The sequence below is a fragment of the Protopterus annectens genome, chromosome 6.part0 (genome assembly GCF_019279795.1).
Source record: "Protopterus annectens isolate FY-2018-M chromosome 6.part0, PAN1.0, whole genome shotgun sequence".
Classification (NCBI taxonomy): domain Eukaryota; kingdom Metazoa; phylum Chordata; order Ceratodontiformes; family Protopteridae; genus Protopterus; species Protopterus annectens.
This window is the reverse complement of record NC_056737.1, coordinates 592,094,678-592,119,291: the sequence shown is the minus strand read 5'-3', so window position 1 is coordinate 592,119,291 and position 24,614 is coordinate 592,094,678. Positions and strand designations below refer to the sequence as shown.

The 24,614-nt window shown below is 45.1% G+C and overlaps 1 protein-coding gene across 3 annotated transcripts in view; it reads right to left on the bottom strand.

The window, feature by feature from the left end:
* Positions 1-24,614, bottom strand: part of MIS18BP1 (MIS18 binding protein 1) — a 2,747,318-nt gene that overhangs the window by 1,535,289 nt on the left and 1,187,415 nt on the right. For all 3 annotated transcript variants that reach the window (XM_044074260.1, XM_044074258.1, XM_044074259.1), the window contains one exon: positions 6,241-6,363. In XM_044074260.1, coding sequence (XP_043930195.1) covers positions 6,241-6,363 — 123 coding nt within the window. The remainder of the gene's footprint in view (positions 1-6,240; positions 6,364-24,614) is intronic.

The following is a 24,614-nucleotide window of genomic DNA, read 5'->3' as shown; positions in this document are numbered from 1 at the left end:
ATGAGTCAGAAGGTCTGGAACTGGGTCCAGAACCCATGACTCCTCATGGAAATGAGGCCAAAGGAAGGGGAACTAAATTTGACAAGGCTAATATGGGGCGAAGAGAATAAGACTGCTTCCCACTCAGCTGGCTTTCTGAACAACTTTGGGTATCAAGGGAAAGGGAGGGATGGCATAAAGGAGACCCAAGGGCCAATCATGTGCAAGTGCATCCCTTGGTAACTCCCCTGGAGGGGGGGATAAGGGCAAAATAGCCACTGCATGTGGCATTCATGGATGTGGCAAAATGATCACAGCAAGGTTGGCCTCATTTGTGGAAAATCATTTCCGCTAATTCTTGTTTTAGGGACCACTCAGGAGGCATCAGAATCGCTCTGCTGAGTTTGTCTGCTATCATGTTGGATTCCCCTGGGATGTGTGTTGCTATCAGAAAGCTTTGGGAGGAGGTCGTCCACTGCCATACTCTCAGGGCCTCTCAACAAAGAGGGTAAGGACCTGGTTCCTCCTTGTTTGTTTATGTACTAAACAATTGACATGTCTGTCTGTACTGCAATAGTGCCTGCAATTCCAAGAGCACCACTCTCATCTCTAGGACATTGATATGCAAATGGGCCTCGTGATCCTGCAATGTGCCTTAGACTGTCCTTCCCAGATAATGCTCCCCCCAACCTTTCTGGGAGGTGTCCATGGTTACTGTGGCTAAAGGCTGTGGAAGGACAAAGAGTTGACCTGATGTCACATAAGTGAAGTGAAGCCACCAAAATGAAGGTCTTTTTTGTAGGAGTCTTATCAGAATATGGTGAGACATGGGTATTTCCTGTAATGACCACTGAGTGAATGGTAGCCACTGCAGGATTCTCATGTGCATGCGTGCAATTGAAACTAAGTTAATCGCTGCTGCTATGGTTCCCAAATCTTTCAGAACTGTTCTGGCTTGTACTCTTCTCTTGGAAAGAAGGTTTAAAACTTGATCTTGCAGAACTAAAACTCTTTCTGTAGGAAGTTTTGCCATCATTTTTGTTGTGTCTAGATCTGCCCCTATAAAAACAGTACAGTGAGATGGCAACAAGGCAGATTTTTTGTAATTTAGCGTGATTCCTAGGTGAGAGCAGAGAAGTAATGTGGTGTCTCTTGTTTTTAGTAGTAGATGCTTGGTGGTGGCATTTAGGAGCCAGTCATCTAGATACAGAAACGCTTGGAATCCTAGACATCTCAAATGAGCTGTGACCACTGCCATACACTTGGTGAATACTCTGGGGACTGTGCTGAGACCAAATGGCAGGGCCCGAAATTGTTAATGACTGCCTCCCAGCCGAAAGTGCAGATGACATTTGGATGGCCTGACCACCTTTATTTGGTAGTACGCATTCTGAAGGTCTATAGAGCACATTCAATTGTCCTTTACCAGAAAGGGAAGCATCGACTGCAGTGTTACCATCTGGAACTTTGGCTTCCTTACTGATTCGTGTAATCTGCTGAGATCCAAAATGGGCCTCCAGTCCCGTTTTGTTTGCCATTAAAAAGAACCTTGAGTAAGTTACGGATCCTATTTGGTCTCCAGGGATTCTCTAGATGACTCTTTTGTCCAGCAACTTCTGAATTTCTAGAGTTGTCTGCTCCCTCTGAGTAGGTGGAACATCCGGGGTGTTTTTTTATGTTTGGACAGGAAGGGAGAAGGGTATAGAGTAGCCTCTAGATATGATAGTTTGTACCCACTTATCTTTTATTTCCAGCCAGACTTCTTGGTACAAAGATAAGCGACCCCCGACTGCCACCACAGAAGGACAGAATGGGCCTCCCCTCAGGAACACTGAAAGAGCCTACCATGGAATGAATCTCTGTCACCCTGATTTTGCGGACCCCCTCTGTCATGTGGACGGCTTCTCCCATTACTACTTCCCCCTCTGCCTCTGGGGGAAGAATCACCACGTGTGTCTTGAAAAGCTCTCTGGGATTTTCGGAACCACATTTTTCCTCCCTTTTGACCTTTAGGATAAGGTCTAGATGGTAGAGAAAAATGGACTCCTACAGCAGACAGAGTTTTTCCTTCTTGCTCACCCCTGGTTAGTGTGCCCTTGACTTTCGACCTGAACATGGACTAGCCATCGAAGCGGTATTCATAAAGGAAGATGTAAAGGGCTCCGCAAAGTCACACAAGCACACCCAGGAATGTCTCCTCAGGGAAATTCTTGAACCTGTTGCTCTATTCGTGCCATCTGCTGCATAAGAAATGAGCCTCATGGAGGAGTTAATCACAGAGTTTAAGGTGGAGAGCTGAGAGGAAACTTTGTCTGATACCCCTGCAGCTACTGTATCTTGATTAGTTTCTCCTAGCTCCTTTAGAAGATCTTTCTGTAGCCTAGTAAAGTGCGTCAGATAATTCAGTGATCTGAGTGGAAAAGTCGCTGGAGAGAACGTGTGCTTCCCATATCTGTCCATCGTACGAGACTCCTTGTTCGACAGACTGACAGATGAGGATGTCTCAGAGAGTTCCTTTTTGGTGGCGGCCGCCACCACCATAGCATCTACTAAAACACCCCTAATAAGGAAAGCTTTATCTGAAGGTGCTGTGATAAACCTTTGTGGCCTCCGAGGAACAGGTTCCACTGTGTCTGAAGACTCCTATGACTTTTGACTAATTAATTCCATGAGCTCTTCGAATGGCAGAGACACCCAAGTGGCGGTGAGACCCAGATGCTTTCAGATATAAAAATTCCTCCTCAGAAGGGTTGATGGACTTCCAGCCGCCTCTCTGCTTAAGGATTTCCAGGATGCCTGCAAAGGAGACATTCTCAGAGGGTGACTGTGGGGACCCTTCTGACTCATCGAGGTTTGTATCAGAAGTGACTTACTCCTCTGGGGAGACTAAATGCTTCCTCTTGAGGGACCTCTTCAGAAGGGTATTCTGCAGAGGTTTCGGAAGACAGGGGTTTACCTGATGGGGTATCCTGAGGCCTAGAGTCTTCACGTGTCTATGGATGGTGTGGTGCCAAGACAGACGCTGGTGCCTTTTGGGGAAGAATGTTAGGACCTAAGAGTGGAGCTGTCTGTGGAGACAGCACTCTCCTTATTAGCTCGAAAGCCCCCCCCCCCGATCCGACGATATCTCCAGCTCTGAAGAACCAGAAGGGATCCTCCGTATCAAGGGGGTGGCTCCGAGGCCGATGTAGGAGCCAAGCACACCTACGGTGAAACCTTGAGAGGCAAACTCAGATCCAACAACTGTCCAATCTGACTCCCCTCCCCGGACCTGACTCCTCGAGTTCAGATGGAACTGAGGATGTCGGAGCAGATGTCAGGCCCAAAATACCAGGAATAGGTCTTGGCGCCGACGGTTCCACTGCGACAGGTCCCAGACATTACAGCTCCAAGGTCCTAGGTTGGCTTGGAGGAGGAATCGATGTCGAAGGGGAGGTCTTGATGGGTTCCGAATCCCTCTGGGTTAGAGCCAAAAGCAGTTTGGCCAATGCCGGTGTCCTTAAAAGTCTGCGCACCACCCGATCCACGTCATCATCAGAAATACTCTTGGAGGACTGAGTGGAGGGGGCAGGAGACCTGGCCGGTTCTAATAGAGGTGACCTTAAAAGTAGGGGAGACTGGTACCAATTATGGGAACCAGTTCATAATTTAAATTCTATCGACACCGATATTGATGGAGCCGATGATGGAGATTTTTCGGACCCAACAATCTTCGGTTCCGGAGAAGCAACTTTAGTCAGCTTTTTTGTTGGCTCCGATTGGCCAGAAAAGGAGATGACCTTTTCCCAGATTTGTCAGGCTTCGATAAAGGAGACTTGGTCAATTTAGAAATGCCCTGACCTTCTTCTAATGCTTCAGTGAAGGGGGACTTCAGTATACCTCTCACTATCAGCTTGTTCTTCCTTTCAAGCAGCACTCTAGAACTGAAAGAGTGGCAAATGGAAGAGGTTTCTTGAAGATGCAAAGCCCCAAGACAGTATACACAAATAGTGTGTCCATCCATGATGGACATTTTCTGATTACACTTCACACACATTTTGAACCCAGAGGGTTTGGTTTCCTTATGTTCCTTAGGCATAATCAGTCTACTAACAGACAACAACAGGTATAAGAAAGGGAGTACAAAAACAAGACGACGACAAAACCTTAACACTAGAAAAGGGGAAAGGGTGGCAGTTCTCTAACAGAAACGAAGCTACCTAGTCAAAAGGGAGCAGCGAAGGGAAGAAGATAGCACTCTAACTCAAATCAGCTGCCGGTTTTGGTTAGGAAGAAGTAACAGGAGCAATAAAATTCTTTACAATACTCTCCAAGTTAAATGTGTGTGTAAAGGATAGAAAAAAAGACCTCTAACTATAAACAGACTTCAAACACTAAAGTTAAGCCAGGATAAGAAGTAACACAGGCCTAGCGAAGAAACAACGATGGCCAGAAACAAAGCAGAAGAGCCAACTCTCTAAACTAACTAGATTACCATTAAAATGTTAATCGTCATCTCTCTAAACAGACAAAACACCAAGTATATCAATAAAAAGATAGAAAAAATTTCCAACTTAGCCAGAGCCAAAATGGAAGCACCCGATCTGTTTAGCGGCAAATGACATCTGGGGAGCTTTCCTAGGGCATGATGGGATAGGGATAAGCTACAAACCAGTGGAAGACCTTGAGTTTTTGTATACGTTCGAGATGGAACTGAGAATCGGTTCCGAACCCAACCAGGGAAGAATGAAGGCGAGACAGGGCAACATCACATTTTAAGTTATTAAGAAAGACTTAAATATCTGAACTTGCACAGTGTCTCTTACAGATATCTAAGAATATATCTTTTATTCAGGTATATAGGGTATTTAGAGAGAACTACCTCTGAGAAAGTTTTGGGTTATCAAAAAGTACTAGAGAATCATCAGACAAACAATGTAGAAGATTCTATAGGAATGAGAAGTGTACTGGTTGGTTCTCTGACATAGTAGCTGATGCATGGAACAGGCTACCAAATTACATTAAAGCATGTACTAGTTTAAATATTTTTAAGAACAGCCTGGACACTTATTATGGGAACAAGTGTTTTGGTATATTGGCAAGCCAGAAGGGCATTAATGCCTGTGCTGGAAATATCTGTATGTATGTAGGTATGTATACCAGTACACTAGTAGTAGTAGTAGTTTCAGAGGTTAGCTCTGCTGCTCTTTACCAAGATGTCAACAGAGATGCTGATGCTGCCATAACAATGAAACAGCTTGTTGGCCTTCATGTGATACTGGCAGTTTCTATGACAGGGTTTAAATGCTACAGAATGGAAAGCAGCAAAATTGATGGCACAGGCGTGAAGCACTTTGCTAGTATGGAACAACAACTGGTATGTCAAAGGAACCATTGGTGGGAATAAGCATTTTTTGTGATGATCTAAAGCATGACAAAGGTAAAGTATTGGATACAAGATGGGGCTCCAGCAGAATAATGGGAGAAAGAAAGACAATATCTTGGATGAATCTGAAGTATATAAAACACAATTAAGCCCTTTTCTGTTTTTTAAGTTAAAAATCAAAATCTCCATAATGAAATATACACAAAAGTGGAGCTGATTTTGTCTAAATTGTGAGATTTCCTGCAGTACATACATAGAAACTGTACTCAACTATTATAGTTTTCAAAATATTTTCTGGCAATTTTGAAAAGCACTGAACCTATAGCGTTGTCGCCTCACAGTAAGACGTTGTCCCGTTCGATTGTCAGCTAGAGCGTCTTCTGTGTGGAGACATGCGTGAATGGGCGTACCTTCGTTGAAGGTTGTGCGTCAGGGCCGGCAACTCGGCACATAAAAATCTACTGCCAATCATTAGCAGACCGGAGTTCCGCTGTAGTGACCCCTAGCCGGGAAAAGCCGAAAGACAAAACAACAACAACCGAACCTAGAATAAATGCTGTTCAATATCCATCACTCATTTTTATTAGTTACATTTTAATGATACACAGGAAAACTATAAAAGTGGGTTAGCATTCCTGTCAGCATCTCACAACCAGCTACTCTTGAACAGCATCTATATTGGGTCAAGTGGTCATCACAATCACCAAGGTCTGCAGAGTGAAATAGCTGCTACAATGAAAAAGTAGCCTATGAATACTGCTGTTGCTCTAGTGGTGTGGACAGAAGTTTGGACAAAATATAAATGCACACAACAAAATTACTTTTAAACTTGAAAAGTTCTTAGCTTTAACTTCAACTTCCCCCCAGTTATACTTTTGAAATGCTTATACTGTTACCTGCAGTATTACGGACTGATTTTTCCTTCAATTGTGCTGCATTTTTCTCATGGTTCTGAAGATTTCTCTGCTTTTTCTTTGACAGTTTTTCTTGTTCTTCATGAAAATCTCGTATGTTCCTTTCTGAAAAGAAATTCATAAATAAAGTCATTTCTACCACAAAATATGCACATTATTTTCTAGAGTTTTATCTCAAATGCCTTAATTAACTGTAAACTGAAACGTTCAGCTGTACAGTTATTCAAGTATATTTGCCATAACAGCATAGGAAGTTACTAGGCTGGCCCTAAGGCCCTTACAAGCCTAGCCAAGAATTTAGCACATGTTCTAACAAGTCAGCACCCGATGCCCACTGTCTAGCAGGGATACAGGTGGAATCCCAGGGTTGTGTTTTCTGTTATCCAGGTTGCGCTTAAAAAGGGTTAATGAGATACTCTGCTTGACGCAGAGAGGGAGTCTATTCCACAAAAGAGGGAGTCTCTGGGACACAAATCTGTGCCGCCAACAAGTCCTATTGATGTCAAAGACCAGGTTCAGGTCGTGCATGTGGGTTACTCGAGTGGAGCTTGACTTGTGGGATATGCAGCAGTCCCATCAAGGCGGGCTCTAAAATTGTTTTGTATGCCAGAGGTCACCTCTAAGGAGACTGTATGAGACTGAGTAGAGGGACACGGCCTTTAGCCTATCCGTGTAGGGTAGATGTTTGAGGCCCTGGATTCTCCTGGTGAGGAACCTCTGTGGTCTCTCCAGCTGCTGCATGTGCTTTGTGATGTACATACTGAAATGAGCATTGTACTCAATAATGGATCTTATAAGGGAGGAATACAGGGACGTTATGATCACCTTGTCTCTGGACGAGATACCCTTACTAATCAGGTTGGCCACGTAGAAAGCTTTCCGTACAATAGAGGCAATATGGTGGTCAAAAGTCAGTTTGCTATCAACCTGGGTTCCCAAGTCCCTCATGACTGACTGCATGCTCAGGACCTTGTTATTAACATAATAATTTGTGAGGATGTCACTCTCCCCACAGGGGATGATGATGATGCTTTTTTTGCATTCAGTTTGAGGCCATTTTCTGACAACAGTCATTTGTTTAGGTGAGACCCTTTTGGAGGATGTCCACATTACTAAGGGAATTGATGACAGCAACCAGCTTGCAGTCAACTACAAACTTGGTCAGCCATAGTCCACTGGTTTTGGCCTGCACTTCAGAAAAGTATATCCTAAACAATAGAGGACCCAAGACTGATCCCTGGGGCACACCACTCCTTATGGGTCTACTGCTTGAGGTGGCCTCCCCTATTTTGACTACGTGGGTTCTAGCAGTGAGCCAGTTTGCTACCCATCTGGTAACATATGGATTAATGCATAGTTGAGAGAGTTTATCTATTATACCTGAATGGGGAATAGTATCGAAGGCTTTGGCCAGGTCAAGGTAAGCGGTGTGCAGCGTCTTCCCCTCATCCATGCTCTAATAGATCACTGTTGCAATAGCCTAAGCTATTAGAGTTACATCCTGCCAAAGATATCACCAATCAACCAGCTTTTCAAACATTAACGGCACCTCTCCCATGCACCCTAGGAGCTTGAGCAGAGATTCGTACAACAGTGCCAAAAGCATCAGAGCTTTACTGCCCCAAAAAAGCAGGCTACAGCCCTGAAAGAACAAAATGTTAGGAAAATATCAACCAATACAACTATATACACAAGGGTATGTATGTCCACACACTGGTAATACACCAAAAAATTAATAAGACGGATACAGGGTGGTGACAGCTACTGCAATACTAATATACCAGAACAGCTACTCTCATTGTAAGTTTACTTACACAATAATACATTCAACATTAGATCACTGTTGCAGTGGCCTAAACTATTACGGTAGATTACCATAGTGTAGAAAAATATAGGGAGGTGGAAAAGTTTAAGAATCTAGGAACTCTTGGACAATGGTAATAGCAAAGTTTGTTCAGGACCTGGAAAATGAATCTCATTTTGAGTTACCTCTTCTTAATATCACAGCTTTGGCTAGCTAACATCTACCTGAAATCAGCTGGATGTATAAGTGAATTTAAGTACACTTTTATCTGCTCTTTTGCATATAGTATTGTATTTAATTTATTTATTTCTGTTTTTCACTGAGTATTAACCCAAAGTTGTGGCTGTCTCTCTACAGAGTTGTTGTTTGTCTTTCGGCTTTTCCCGGTAAGGGGTCGCCACAGCGGAACTCCGGTCCGCTAATGATTGGCAGTAGATTTTTTTATGAAATGCCAAGGTGCCAGCTCGATGCCCAACCTTCAACGAAGACATGCACATTTATGCACGCATGTCTATCAAACGCTACCCAACCGCGGGGAAGACATGCAGACTCCACACAGAAAGCACTCCCAAGCCAAGCCGAGAATCAAACGGGAGAACCTCTTGCTGTGAGGTAACAACGCTACCGCTGTACCACGGTGGAATTCTCTTTTTAGAATTTCTGTGTAGACATTGATAGCAGTGGGGGGTAGTTTCAGCTCATCACTAACATCCTGTCTTGCCTTATATAAGTGGTACATTTTGAGTTATCTCTGCTTAATATCAGAGCTTTGGCCGGCTAACATCTACCTGAAATCAGCTGGACGTATAAGTGAATTTAAGTACACCTTTATCTGCTCTTTTGCATATAGTATTGTATTTAATTTATTTGTGTTTTTCACTGAATATTAACCCAACTGAAGTTGTGGCTGTCTCTCTACAGTTAGTTCTCTAGAGTTAGTTCCCACTCACCCTCCCTGTTCTTGTTATGGTATTAATGTTGGTGGCTTTGAAATTGCCTGCCCCTCTTGTAGATTTATATTTGGCTACTCCTTCTGGGCCCATTTTATTTGCTCACTCAACTGAGTGCAGTGAGATCTTATTCTGATATCAGGCATTCCTACTGTGTACAAAGAGAGCATTTGGGAAGGACAACCCCTGTAGCCTCTTAATCCTGCTCGGTTCCTACCCTCAAAAAATAAATAAATAAATAAATATATATATATATATATATATATATATATATATATATATATATATATATATTATTTATCTGCTCTTACTGTAACTGTCTTAGCTGCTCTTCTGCGTGCTATCTATTCAGTCGCTCTTACTCTGCACTTATTACTGCTTGTTAGTAGCCTTCTAATTTACTGCCTTCTGTACATGTTTTTAGTCATTTGTTAATTTAATTGCATTTATTTGAACTGTACTTGCCGTAGTGTTGCTACACGCTCCGGTGTGCTGGCCTGCACTACAATTTGAATTGCATTTACTGCTGTTTTAGCTGCTTTTCTGTAACAAAAAAAAATTCTAAGCTTGTTTCCTGCCTTTCCTGTAACTAGTCAAGTCCAGATACAGACTTGCTGTATATCCAGGACTGTTGGTAAGCTTCTGAGACCCCCAAGCCTTTCTGTGTTGGAGGGAAGCCTTCTAGCTTAGCAGTGGGAGTGGTAAGCACTAGGTAGCCTATCTATCACGGGAAGAGTGGGTTTTGGCCCTGAAATTGTAGTTCATTGGCCGTTTGGGCAGTTTTTCCATCTCTTTCTACTTTCTGATTAAAAGCCTGTTTTGTGTTTGGTCCCCACCTTTCCTATAACTAGTGTAATCCAGGTACAGATTTGCTGTATCCAGGACTGTTGGTAAGCTTCTGTGCCCCCCAAGCCTTTCAGTGTTGGACAGAAGCCTTCTAGCTTCTCAATGGGAGTGGTAAGCACTAGGTAACCTATCTCCCACAGGAGGAGTGGTTTCTGGCCCAGAAATTATAGTTTATTGGCCGTTTGGGAAGCTTTTCCATCTCTTTCAACCTTCTGATTTAAAAGCCTGTGATTGCACTTGTTCCCCACCTTTCCTGTAACTAGTTTAGTCCAGGTAGAATTTGCTGTATTCCAGGACTCTTTGTAAGCTTCTGAGCCCCCCCAAGCCTTTCTGCGTTGGAGGGAAGCATTCTAACTTATCAGTGGGAGTGGTAAGCATTAGGTAGCCTATCTACCAAAAGAGGAGTGGTCCCTGGCCCAGAAATTGTAGCTATTGGTCATCTGGAGAGGTTTTTTCCATCTCTTTCAACGTTCTGGTTTAAAAGCTGCACTTGCACTTGTTTCCCACCTTTCCTATAACTAGCCTGGTCCAGACACAGAGTTGCTGTATCCAGGACTGTTGGTAAGCTTCTGAGCCCCGCAAGCCTTTCTGTGTTTGTGGAAAGCCTTCTAGCTTATCAGTGGGAGTGGTAAGCACTAGGTAGCCTGTCTACCACAAGAGGAGAGGTTCTTGGCCCAGAAATTGTAGTTTATTGACCATTTGGACAGTTTGTCCGTCTCTTTCAACTTTCTGGTTTAAAAGACCACATCTGCGCTTGTCTCCCATCTTTCCTGTAACTAACCTACAGGTAGCACTAGAAAGCCTTAAACTGATTCAAGCCTTCTAGCTTAGGAGAGAGACTTTGGAGTGATTATCAGTTTTCTGTACTTTCTTGCTGTACTAAACTGTTTTCCGCCTAAACGCAGATTTTTCAGCATTTATTGTGATTTAAAAGCTTGTTTTTTTCACATATTGTACTTATTTGACTGCCTGCACTTTTAAAAAGTTGTTTTTTGTTTAAATAATGTGTTTAACTGTTGTAGGCTATGCACTAAAGTGCGATAGCCTTTTCTGATCGTTTGTAGTCATTTAAAGCTGTTACAAGTGTATTTTTTTACTGTTTTTGCCTTATCTTTTCAAAAAAAATCCTTGTTTCCCACCTTTCTAAGCTAGTATAGTCCAGTTTTCAGGCTAGTGCTGAATTCAGAGCTGTGATACTAGTTTCTGAGTTGCCCATATCTTACTTGGATAGAAGGAAGTTTATCTGTTCACCTGTGAGAGAGGGGAGCTTTGAGCAACCTATCTGTCCCTGGAGGAGTGGCTCCAGCCCAGAAGTAAATAGTTTATTTGCCATTTTGGGCTAATTTCTCTCTCTTTCATTTCCCTACTATAAAAACCTCTTTTGCACGGTTTTGCCCACCGGGCAGTGCCGGTAAGCTACAGTTAAATTATTCCCAGCTTCACTAAGTCTCCTCTTCAGTTTTACCCTTGAAAACTAGTCTAACTCTCAACCTAAGCACTCAAAATGCATCTTACACCCCAGCACTTGCTCAAACCTAATAGCAAGCACTAATATACCCTGACATTGATTGCCCATCAGGGCAAGGCTCTTTATTCACCCCTCACCAACCAAGCGACTAAGCAGCTCACTCTACTATTCAGGCATGACCAAAGGGAACTTCAGGTACACTCTCCAGTCTAGCTGGTGAAGCTGGGTATCCTGAGGCAATGTTACAACTGCCTCATGTACACAGACAACCCTCTCTTCCTACCACAAAACACTAACATGTGCGAAAGATGCAATTATACAGCCAAACTGGAAGCTAAGCTGTCTCCCCCCAAGACTGGAACAGACAGTCAAGAGGAAAAAGTTAACATCTGCACACAACTCCAGCCGCACACAGACCTACTAAAACAACACTGGCAAAAATACACATAATCATACTCAGAGGCTCTAAATAAAAACCTGCAAAAGCATCAGAGACCTCCAAAGCAGACACCCAAACAACCTGCACTTCCCGTCACAAACCAGACAACACATAAAACACAAAATCAGTGTGCCACACAATCACAGCCCTTAAGGTGAAATAACATACCTAACACACTAGTAATAGGTGACTCTATAGTCAGGCACACTGACGTCCCAGTCACTAGGCTGGACAAGCAGAAGGCTACTGTTAGCTGCCTGTCAGGAGCCAGAATCCGCCACATAACACAAGCACTCAGGTCACTCCAGAACTACAAATATGACTCTGTCATTGCTCATGTTGGTGTGAATGACCTGAGACGTACCTCCCTGGATAACATGAAGAGAGACATGGAAGGGCACTCTGATCATGTAGCCCAGGCTGGTGTGACCCTGACCCTGAGTAGCATCCTGCCCTCACCAAGAATGATACCTCAGTATAAAGAAAAAAATTATCAATTTCAACAATTGGCTAAGCTTCTGGTGTCATTCAAAGGGGATCCAGTGTCTGTCTGCCTGGGACGACATGCTCGACAAGCCGCGTTGCTTAGCAAGAGACAGCTTGCACCTGTCACCCTCAGGCTTTCGAATACTGGCCAAGGCTCTTGCTGCCATCATAGTGCCTTTTTTAGGCAAGGCTCAAACGTCAAACCCACATCCATAAACAGCACAATTGACAAAAAATGAGAAGTTATGTACTTACCATAACGTTCCATGTTAGTTGTCTTCTCTCGCCTTCTTTCTTGCTTGATGGGTTCGGAGCCGATCCTCGGCTCCGACTCGGCACTTGCTAAGCTCGAGAGTCACTTTTACCAGCTCGAGGCAGCCCCATATCCCATGATGCAAGGCGGTAAGTACCCAAATCTCGTTTGATGACAAAAGGGCAATAGCACCTAGCATAATAACTTCCCAAAGGAAGAAAGAAGGAGAGAAAAAACCTGAAGGATGGTAGAAGGACCAGCTCTGTATGGTCTTCAGAAGTATAATTCCTTGTAGAGAAAGGTCTGTCCAGGCCTGGGGGAAGGAGGGAGGGTCGCAAGAAAGAAGGCGAGAAGACAACTAACATGGAACGTTATGGTAGGTACATAACTTCTCAATGTTAAGTTGTCAATCTCGCCTTCATTCTTCCTTGATGGGACCGTCCTAGCACCTCTATCCTGGGTGGCTCAATGAAACAGACTCTTGAGAACTGTAGAGCCAAAACTGGCTCTGTCCCTGGAGGCCAAATCCAATTTGTAATGGGAAACAAATGTATGAGGAGTGGCCCAAGTGGCTGCTGCACAAATAGTGTCTAAAGGAAGTCTAGCTTGAAAGGCTGTGGAAGTAGCTAAGCTTCTGGTTGAATGTGCTTTAGGTTTCGAGCACAGCTGTTTTCCCCTGAGCTGATAAATTTCAGAGATGACAGAAGAAAGCCATCTAGACAAGGTCACTTTTGAGACAGGAAGGCCTTTCTTGTTATCAGCATAGGAAACAAAGAGTTGATCGGATTTCCTGAATTGTTTTGTTCTGTCCAAATAATATCTGAGTTGGCGGTGGACATCAAGATAACGTAATTTTTGTTCCGATCTGTTTGAATAGTTTGGAAAAAATACAGGGAGATCAATGGCTTGATTCAAATTAGTCTTTGAGGCGACCTTAGGCAAAAAGGTCGGATTAGTTCTCAATGATACTCTGTCTTTGTGGAAGACCAAATAGGGGGGGGGGCGAACAGATAGAGCATGAAGTTCAGACACCCTCCTAGCTGATGTAATAGCAACCAGGAATAAAGTTTTCCATGAAAGAAATTTCAGGGAACAAGAAACAGCTGGCTCGAAGGGGGGAAGAATCAAGGATGTCAGCACTAAATTTAGGTCCCATTGAGCAGGAGGACTCCTGACTGGAGGCTTCAGGAGGAAAATTCCTTTCAAGAAGGCTCTACAAAGCCTGTGGGACATAATGTTGTGATCTGCGAACCCGACATGAAAGTTCGAGATAGCAGCCAACTGAACTTTGACTGTGGAAGAAGAGGAGCCCACGTGAAAAATCTCCGCTAAGAAATCCAAAACTGCTTGAACTGGAGCAGTGAAGGGATCAATATTCTTGGCTTTAGCCCAATAAGAAAAACGTTTCCATTTGCTAGTATAAATCCTCCTGGTAGAGGATTTTAAGGAAGCTACTATGATGTCTCTAACAGGGTTAGAGATCATAGGAAGCCTGGCTAAGGAAGGAAGTGGAGCAACCATGCTGTGAGGTTGAGAGAAGGGATAGACCGGTGCAGCTGACCGGATTGGTGAATCAGAAGATCTGGCACTGGGTCCAGATGCCACGGCTGCACCAAAAGGTGACGATGGAGGAACGGAAACCAAATTTGTTGAGGCCAATAAGGAGCAATGAGAATCAATTTGGCTCTCAAAACGGTTGCTTTCTGGATAACTTGAGGGATCAGAGGAAATGGAGGAAAGGCATAAAGAAGTCCCTGGGGCCAATCCTGGGTCAGAGCGTCTCTGGGGGGATGGCCTGGCAGTGGGAAGAGAGAGAAGAAGTCTGGGCATTTGCTGTTTTGGGAAGTAGCAAAAAGATCGCAACATGCGCGACCCCATTCCAGAAAAATCTCTTCCACTATAGATTGTTTGAGAGACCACTCGTGAGGCATGAGAATAGCTCTGCTCAATCTGTCCGCTAAAATGTTGGTTTTCCCAGGGATGTGCGTTGCTACCAGAAACCGATGAGAGGAGATCGCCCATTGCCAAAGTCTGAGCGCTTTTCGACAGAAGGGGTAGGACTTGGTTCCGCCCTGTTTGTTAATATACCAAACTACAGACATGTTGTCTGTGTGGACTGCAATTGTCCCTAAGGGAAGAAAGTCGTTGAGGGCTTGCAACGTTAAAAGCACTGCTCTCATCTCTAGGACATTTATGTGCAGGTGGTATTCGAAAGGTTGCCACGTCCCATGAACCATCCTGCCCTGATAATGCCCCCCCACCCGATCAGGGAGGCATCCGTAGTGACAGTGGCTACCGGGGATGGGGGTACAAAGTGTCTGCCTTGGTGAATCTGGGGAGAAGTGATCCACCAAGCAAGATGATTCTTGCAAATCTGTGTCACCAGTATTTGGTGACGCATTGAAAGTTGTTGGTAAGACCACTGAGTGAACAACATCCATTGAAAAAGGCGCATATAGAAGCGAGCCAGGGGAAGAAGGGTAATGGCCGCAGCCATGAGGCCCAACACCTTTAGAACCATTCTGGCCTGTACCTTCTTGCTGGCTAGAATGATCCTGACATGACTTTGAATGTCTGAGATTCTTTGATCTGTAAGGGTAGCTGACATCCGAACAGTGTTTAAGTTTGCGCCTATGAAAGTAATAGACTGGCAGGGCAATAAGGATGATTTTTCGGAGTTGATCGAGATGCCCAATTGAGAACAAAGATTTATTGTGTAATCCCTGGCTTGAAGAAGCTGATGCCTGGTGGTGGCTGAAAGGAGCCAGTCGTCGAGATACGGAAACACCTGGAATCCTTGACGTCTCAGGTGAGCCGTGACCACTGCCATACATTTGGTGAACACTCTGGGGGCTGTAGTGAGACCAAAGGGCAGAACTCTGAACTGGAAATGACTGGACCCCAGCCGAAAGCGGAGAAATCTCCTGGAGCGTCTGTGAATTTTTATGTGATAGTACGCATCCTGAAGATCTATTGAGCACATCCAGTTGTCCTTCTGTAAGAAGGGCAGAATTGACTGAAGAGTGACCATTCGGAATCTTGTCTTCCTCACAGACTTGTTGAGTCTGCTGAGATCCAATATTGGTCTCCAGTCTCCCGTCTTCTTGGGGACCAAAAAGAACCTTGAGTAGATTCCGGGCTCTGAATGATCTGTTGTAACTGGCTGAATGGCTCTTTTTTGCAGAAGTTTTAAGACTTCTAACTCTGCAATTTCCCTTAGACCGGGTGGTACATCTGGAAGGGAATTTGAGTGAGAGAAAGGACTTTCCTCGAAAGGAATTTTGTAACCCTCGGATATGATCGACTGTACCCATCTGTCTTGAGTGAGGGAATGCCAGGCTTCTGGGTACAGCGATAGTCTTCCCCCGACTGCCTCCAAGGATGGACAGTCGGGCAACATCTCAGGGATGCTGAAAGGGCTTGTCAGAGAGAGGCTCTCTGCTTCCCTGGTTCTGTGGACCCCCTCTGCCTCTAGAGCGGCGTCTGTTATTGTTACCCCCTCTGCCTCTAGGGGTAAACTGACCACGTGAATCCGGCGTGACTCCTTGGGATTTTGGAACCACATTTTGCCACCCTTCTGTCCTTTGGGGTAAGGTCTAGAAGGGGTGGAAAAATGGACCCCTATGACAGAAAGAGTCTTGCCGTCCTGCTCACACCTGGTCAACGTTTCCTTCACTTGAGGGCCAAACAAAGCTGAACCATCAAAGGGAGAGTTTGTGAAGGACGCCTTAAAGGGATCTGCAAAATTACAGAGCCGCATCCAGGCTTGGCGTCTAAGAGCCACACCTGTACCTGCGGCCCTACTCGCTCCATCTGCTGCATATGATATCAGTCGCATGGAGGAGTTAGCAATAGAATTAAGGGTTCCTAGCTGTGAAGCAATTTTTTCTTGAGCCCCTGCAGCTGTCGGATCCTGTACTACTTCACCTAGCTCCTTAAGGATATCCCTCTGGAGTCTGGTGAAGTGACATAGGTAGTTCAGTGAACGCATAGCAAAGGTCGCTGAAGAGAACATCCGCTTACCATACCTATCCATAGGCCTAGAGTCCTTATTAGGAGGATGGACAGGAACGGAAGGATCTGCAAGTTCCTTTTTAGTGGCAGCCGCCACCACCATGGCATCAGCAGGGACACCTTTCGTGAGGAATTGCTTGTCCGAAGGGGCAGTAATAAATTTAGAAGGCCTCCTAGGGACTGGCTCTACAGAGTCAGGAGCAGCCCAAGCCTTTCGAGCAATCACCTGCATAAGGGGGTCGAAAGGCGGAGATACCCAGGAGGTGGAGGGCCGAGATCCAAACGCCTCCAGGTATACCGACTCATCCTCAGAGGGATTATTGGAGGGCCAGTTTCCCCTCTGTTTAAGGAGTTCTAGGATGTCTGAAAAAGAGACATCCTCAGAGGGGGATCTTGGGGATCCCTCCGACTCATCTAAGTTGGTATCTGAAGTGATAGACTCAGGGGAGTCTACGTGTTTCCTCTTACAGGTCCTCTTGCACGGAGGATCCCCTGACTGATCAGGAGAATCCTCGGAAGAGGGGGTTCTTCCCAGTGGGGAAACCTGAGGCGGAGGATCTCTGGGTCCGAGAGCAAGAGAAGTGGCAGAGATATCGACAGGCACCATAGAGGGAGGAGCTAAGGGAACAGACTGCTGGCTAAGTCCAGTGGCCATCACACTCTTCATCACCTCGAAGGCTCCCCTCCCAGGGAGGTCCGAGAGAACCCGTTCCGAAGAACCAGGAACTCCAGGGTCCACCGAGAGGGAAGGCTCCGAGGCAGATGTCGGAGCCGAGCTCACCAAGGCCGAGGCTCCAAGGGGAAGAGTGGGGTCGGACAAGGGTCCGATGCCACTCACCCCCTTGGAGGAGACCAGGGAAGCCCGACCACCGAATCCCTCTAAGGAAGGTCTCGAAGAGGAGATAAGAGTAGAGGCTGAAGGAGCAGAAGGGGGTATCTGTCCCTCAGCCGTAGCAGAAACCATTCCCGAAGACTCCAACTCCAAACTCTGGGGTAGAGTCGAAGGAGGAACTGCAATGGGGTGTGGACTAACAGTCGTCTGTTGAGACGGACTATGTAGCATCTGGGCCAGTGTCTGTGATTTTAATAATCTACTGACCACTCTCTCTAAATCATGGTCAGAAAGCCTGGATGACCTGGATGATCGGCTCCGATGGCTCCGTTCCGAGAGGAGAGGAGATGCCGGAGCCGAGAGTATCGGTTCCAAGGAAGGGAACCTAGACCTCTTTCTCGAAGGAACCATCGGAGCCGACGAAACCATGGAAGCTGTCGGAGCCGACAACTTTTCGGCACCGACAGAAAGTTTCGATGCATCGGCTCCGGCCAGAGCCGATACAGACATAAAAGTAAGGGTGTCGGAGCCGGTTGGCGCAGACACCGAAGCCTGAGCCACATGGTGATCGGAACCGATAGGAGCCGACACCGAAGTGGCCGAACCAGCATCGGCACCGATCGGCTCCAGCCGGAGCTGATCTCGACTCGAGTCGGAGCCGAGGCCGCAGGCTTGGACACAGAAGCTTGGGCCTTGGAAGACTTAGAAGTCTTAGATGGAGCCGACTTAGCCGGAGAGCCCTCCGGCTTAAGTAGGCCCCTCAAAATAAGCTTATTTCTCCTTTCCTGCAGGACTCTCTGGCTGAAAGAATGACAAATCGCACAGGAGTCCTGCAGGTGGAGAGGTCCCAGGCAGTATAAGCAAGAAGTGTGACCGTCTGTCAGAGACATCTTCTGACAGCACGAGTCACACTTCTTAAAGCCTGAGACCCTTTCCTTAGACATGGTGTAAAAAACACACACACACAACACCTGTCCAAGAAAAAATTATAATTATCCCAAAAAGAAAAACTAACCTCTCACATACACACACACACACCCTAACAAGGGGGAGGGGGGGGTGGGATGGGAGAAGGCCTGACTAAAAGTTTTAAGGAGAGAGGGAAATTCTAGTCAGAATGGGACTAAAACTAGTCTAAAACTATTAAAATTAAAGTTTAAGTAGAAAAAGGGGCAAAAACAGTAGTGTATAAATCACTTACCAGGAGCTGGTAAAAGGAGGACCTCATCAGCGAAGCGGCAAACGAGATCTGGGTACTTACCGCCTTGCATCATGGGATATGGGGCTGCCTCGAGCTGGTAAAAGTGACTCTCGAGCTTAACAAGTGCCGAGTCGGAGCCGAGGATCGGCTCCGAACCCATCAAGCAAGAATGAAGGCGAGATTGACAACTTAACATCTGAGGGTTATGCTACTCAACGCCAGGAGTTTAAATCTTAAAACGCACGCGCTCTAAGCACTCCTCAGTATGGAGAACATCGACATCTGTGTAGTAACTGAAACCTGGTTCAAGACTCCAGAGAGCACCCCAGCACTACCGGGCTACAAACTCATACCACACGTTTCGGCCACAGAACACGGACCGAAACGCAAAAGGATGGGGTGTATCCATATTCATCAAGGATACCTACACCTCCAGGTTAGTGGCGCAGCATGATACCTATGAGATCATCCATGTGCAACTAACATCAGGCAAATATGCAATGCAAATTGTGGCCTGGTACAGATCACCCTCCATGACCCAGGACCACCACTCTACCTTTCTGGAGACACTGGAAAACATGAAGGTCCTACCAAAAACCCTGATATTGGGCGATTTCAATTACCCTACCATTCATACTCAAGTTCAAATTCCCAGGCCCAGCGCTTCCTGGATTCATCAACTCAAACGTCCGGGATCAGCTGGTAAACTGCCCTACCAGAGGTGAAAACATATTGGACCTGGTCATCACCAACATGGGCGACAGGTGTTTCACACCAGAGGTCAACCCATCACTGTTTAGATAAGACCATAAACTAATCACTCTGGATGTCCACACCCCACCACCAACCCCAACTAAGGAAACCACAGTAAAAAACTTTTCTAAAGAAAACTTCACCTTACTTAAGACAGAGGTGGTAAGTTTCACAGCCCCCACGCTAAAGGATAACGCTGCCCAAGATGCAGAAACCTTTACAAATGCAGTCTATGAGCACCTACAAGGATGTATGGATTGTGCCATCCCAAGCAAAACCAAGACTCACTCCACTAAGAGAAGGAAACCAGTTTGGTGGACCCCTGCAATAAACAGGCTATACAATAGAAGGAGGAAACTAGTTCAGAAAAAAAGCAAATCCCAAGAAGGAAAGACATCCCTGATCAGTATCAGTAAGAAACTGAGGTCCCTCATAAAATCATTCAAGGCTAACTTCGAAAGAAAAATGGCCAAGGATTCAAAAGATAACCACAAAGCCTTCTTTGGCTATGTTAAGAATCTAAGTGGCAACTCGCAGATATGCACTGAACTAGTGCAAAATAGCACAAAATATACTGAACCTACTGATATCGCCAACATCCAGGCAGATAGATTTAGTGCAAACTTCACCCCCCCCCTCACCTCCAAAAGGGCCCACAACAATAGTGTCCCAAAAATCACAGACGCACAGGTAAAAACAGCCCTTTCAAAAGCCAAAAACACAGTGTCAATGGGGCCAGATTGTGTCCCAGGATGTGTCCTGCACGAACTACAGAATGAACTAACCCCCCACCTAAACACGCTGTTCAACCTCAGCCTCTCCACAGGCTACGTGCCCATAGAATGGCGCACAGCAACAGTTATTCCTCTCCACAAAGGAGGGGTCACAACTGACCCTGGTAACTATCGCCCCATAAGCCTGACTAGCTTGGTCTGCAAGGCTATGGAGCGCATCATCATGGAACTCCTTAACAAAGACATTGGGAACCTCCAAACACTTGACCCAACCCAGTTTGGCTTTGTTAAGGGCAGATCATGCCTACTAAACTTGGTTGACTTCTTCGAGACAGTCACCAAGGCCATAGACGAGGGAAAGGTGGTTCACACAGCCTACCTTGACCTCACCAAGGCTTTCGACACCATTCCCCACTTGGGTATTACAGAAAAACTCACCAGCCTAACCATAAACCCCTATGTCACGAGATGGGTTGCCAACTGACTAAAAGACAGAACTCGCACGATAAGAATACCGCGCTCCAGGTCCGACTCTAAACCAGTCACAAGTGGTGTCCCGCAAGACTCGGTCCTGGGACCCCTACTGTTCGGCATATACTTCTCAGAAGTACAGGCAAACACAGGAGGACTATGGCTAGCCAAGTTCGCCGATGACTGCAAAATGGGAGCCATAACTGACTCTCCGGCTGACACGGACATCCTCCAAAAGGGCCTTATTGAGACGGACACCTGGTGTCAAAGTCATGGCCTCAAGCTAAATGCCAAAAAAGGCATCGTCATCCCATTTGGGAAAAACAAAATACCCACAAATTACCACATAGGTGGCAGCCCCCTTAATACAGAAGAGGTAATAAGAGATCTGGGGACCCAGGTAGATAGTAATCTCTCCTTTGACAATCATATTGCAAAATTAGTTAGGAAATCCTTCTATGTAGCCCATCTAATTACTAAAGGGTTCGCATCTAGAAATAAAAGAGGTTATAGTGCCCCTCTACTCGTCACTCATTAGACCCATCATAGAGTACAATGCCCCATTTGGGATGTACCTCACAAAACACTTCCAACAGCTGGAAAGACCACAAAGGTACCTCACTAAGAGGATTACTGGTCTCAAACATATGTCCTATGAAGCCCGACTGAAAAAACTCCGGCTGTACTCAGTGGCATATCGCTTACTCAGAGATGATCTCTGCCTGACTTACAAAGCCATGTCCAGCTCAGAACTGATGGACATGCTCCACCTAAAGAAATCCAAGTCACTGCGAGCCACGCGCTCTAGTGAGCTAAACCTCACCACAACAATAAATAGAATATGCTGGAAGGACAGATTCCTGTCACAGAGACCCCCCATGCTTTGGAACAAAATTCCAAATTACATCAGACAAAGCCCCTCACTAACACTCTTCAACAGAAACCTTGCCGAGTTGATGGGTAACAGAAAATACACCCCTGGGATCACTTCATTGGCTCTTAATTATTCAATGGGGCGGTGAAAGCCGACACACTCTGGCTAGGCTTATAAATGCTCTCGGGCAGATAGCCTAGTACCTACCTTTGAACCTATTTGCAATGCTTTGCAAAAATATGTACAGAGGACCAAGCTGCTACCTTTAGAATACATCTAGAGTCTGTCCCTTTCCAGAAAGCCACAGATGAAGCCAAAGCCCTGTTAGAAAAGCCCCTAGCCCTGTCCAGGTGTGGCTTGTTATGGTCAGAGTAACAAAAAAGAAGTACCATGAGACTACCATCTGGAAATTGTCTGATTTGACACTGTTTGGCCATTTCCCTTACCTTCTTAGGGTACAAACAGCTGATCAGCTTTCCTGAAGGATTGACTTCTGCCCAAGTAATAATCTAAGCTGCCTGTGGACATACAGGGTATGGAAAATTAGTTCCCCGTTTTTAGGTTCTGGAAAGAAAACCAGGAGATTAATAGACTAGTTCAAGGTAAACTATGAAACCACTTTAGACATAAAAGGAGGATTTGACCTTAAAGAAACTATGTCCTTGTGGAAAATGACAGGGTTGACTTAAAGTAAAAGCTTGTAACTCAGATACTCTTCGAGCAGAAGTGTGAGCAATAAATAATATTATATTTCACATTAAGAACCTCAAATTAGCCAGATGAGCTGAATGAAAGGGAAAAAGAGTTAGCTTTTTGAGCACAAAGTTAAGATCTGAAGGAGCAGCTACCTATTTTCTAGTTGGACAAATGCATAAAATGCCTTTCAAAAAGATCTTAACTTGAGGACAGGAAGAAAGTGGGAGGATCTAACAGAAATGTGTGATATATGAATCTTGATAGAAGAGCAAGAAAAGACAGAGGACAGTGTCTTCCGCAAATGAAAAAAAGAACCAGGGATAACCAGGCCAAAAGGGTTCTGTTTTTTGGATTAGCATTAACTAGAAAATATTTTTCACTTGCAAATATATTCATAGGTTCATACTAGGCTATCTGCCCTAGGGCATTTATAAGCCTAGCCCAGAGTTTTGTGGCTTTCGCCACCCCTTTAGTTTGAAGGATACTATGCCCATTATTTTGCTGTGCCTCTGTCAAGCAGTGACACTGAGGTTATCCCTGGGGTATACCTGCGATCTCCCATCCATTGGTCAAGATTTCTCTTGAACAAGGCCAGCGAGGTGCTCTGCCTCACATGAACCGGGATTTTGTTCGACAGCATAGGGAGTCTCTGGGTGATGAATCTGTCCCTCCAGCAGGTCCTATTAATAGCTGTGCCGAGGTTTAAGTCTCTTGCCCTTGTAGTTCTGATGGATTTATATTTTTTGAGGTGAAGCATGTTCATTAATTCCGGGTTGGACATGGCCTTGTATGTCAGGCACAGGTCACCTCTGAGCAGTCGGTAAGCGACTGAATAGAGCTGGAGTTCCTTCAGTCGGGCAGCATAAGACATATTTTTGAGACCCTTTATCCTTTTAGTGAGGAACCTTTGGGGCCTTTCCAATTGCTGCAGGTGTCGGGTCAGATACATTCCGAATGGGGCATTGTACTCAATCATTGGTCTGATGAGTGATGAGTACAGGGGAACGATGACCTCCCTTGATCTAGATGTGAATCCCTTCATGATCAGGTGGGCAATGTAGAAGGTCTTCCTAACTACTTTGGCAACGTGAGTGTCAAACGAAAGATTACTGTAAAGATTAATGCCCTAGTAACATTTTTTTAGCTTCCTTCACAGAAAAAGTGCATAAAGGGTATCTAAACACTATCATACAGGCAGTTAACTGAAGCATTTTCAGGTTTTGGTGCATCAAACAGCCCCTGTCAAATCTGTGAAGCAGCTTCTATTAATTACCCTTGGCCAGTTTCGAAATAAGGGAGAACCATTGATGTTGCCCTGGCCAAAAGGTTGTCATCACCACAATCTTTGGACAGTCCTTCTGAATCTTTAAAAGAACCCTTAATATCAACAGAAAGGGCAAAAAATCATATAGGAACATTTCCATGTATGGAATGGAAAGGAGAAGGCATCTGTCTTCCAAACCTGTATGCAAGAAGTCTTAGAAAATAATTTAATAACAGTTATGTACTCACCATAACTTGGTATCTGTGTTATCTGTAGTCACCATTCATCACGTATAGGTCTAGGATCCGACATTGGATCCTAGTCCGCACACTTAGACAACAGCTCAGCTCAAGCTCCTCCTCTCCCATAATGCTCTCCTGCCCTCTAACCCCTCAGATCAAGTTTCCCTGGAGAAAGATGACAGACAGAAGAAACTTTCCACCAGAAAAGGTCCACCAAAATCCTACCAATCCTTCAAGAAGGGGGCTGGACGGTGGGACCGTGATGAATGGTGACTACGGACAACACAGATCCCAAGTTATGGTAACTACATAACTATTACTCTGATGTTATCCTAGTCACCATTCATCACGTATGTGTCAGAGTTCCCTGCTACCCAAAATTCTTGGGTGGCCTCAAGGAAGGACATGTCAAAGAACAGTGGAGTCAAAGGAAGCCCTTCCCCTAGAAACTAAGTCAAGTTTGTAATGAGAGATGAAGGTATGAGGAGAGGACTAAGTTGCCGCTGCACAAATGTCATCCAAAGACTGACAGGCTATAAAGGCAGCTGAAGTGGCCACTGACCTGGTGAAATGAGCCCTAACTGGTCCAGGCAAAGGAGAACCACATTATGAGTAAATGAAGGAAATGCACTGAGAAATCCAGTGGGAGATAATAAGTTCTGACACCGCTTAGCCCTTCCTGTTAACTGAAAAGGCCACAAATAATTGGTCTGAAAGCCGAAAGGACTTAGTTCTATGCAAATAGAAATGAAGCGGATAATGAACATCTAATGTATGTAAAATATATATTCTCTTTTATTAGTATAATTAGGGAAGAATGCCGGAAGTTGGATGGTTTGATTGAGATTTGCTTCCATAGCCACTCTGGGCATAAAGGAGGGGATGGGTTTCAGCCACTCTTATCTTTATGAAACATTAAGTAAGGAGGCTTAATGGTAAGAGTCTGCAATTCTGATACTCTCTTTGCCACTAAAAAGGCTGTCTTCTAAGAAAGAAACTTAAGATTGCAGGATGGGCGGCACAGCGGTG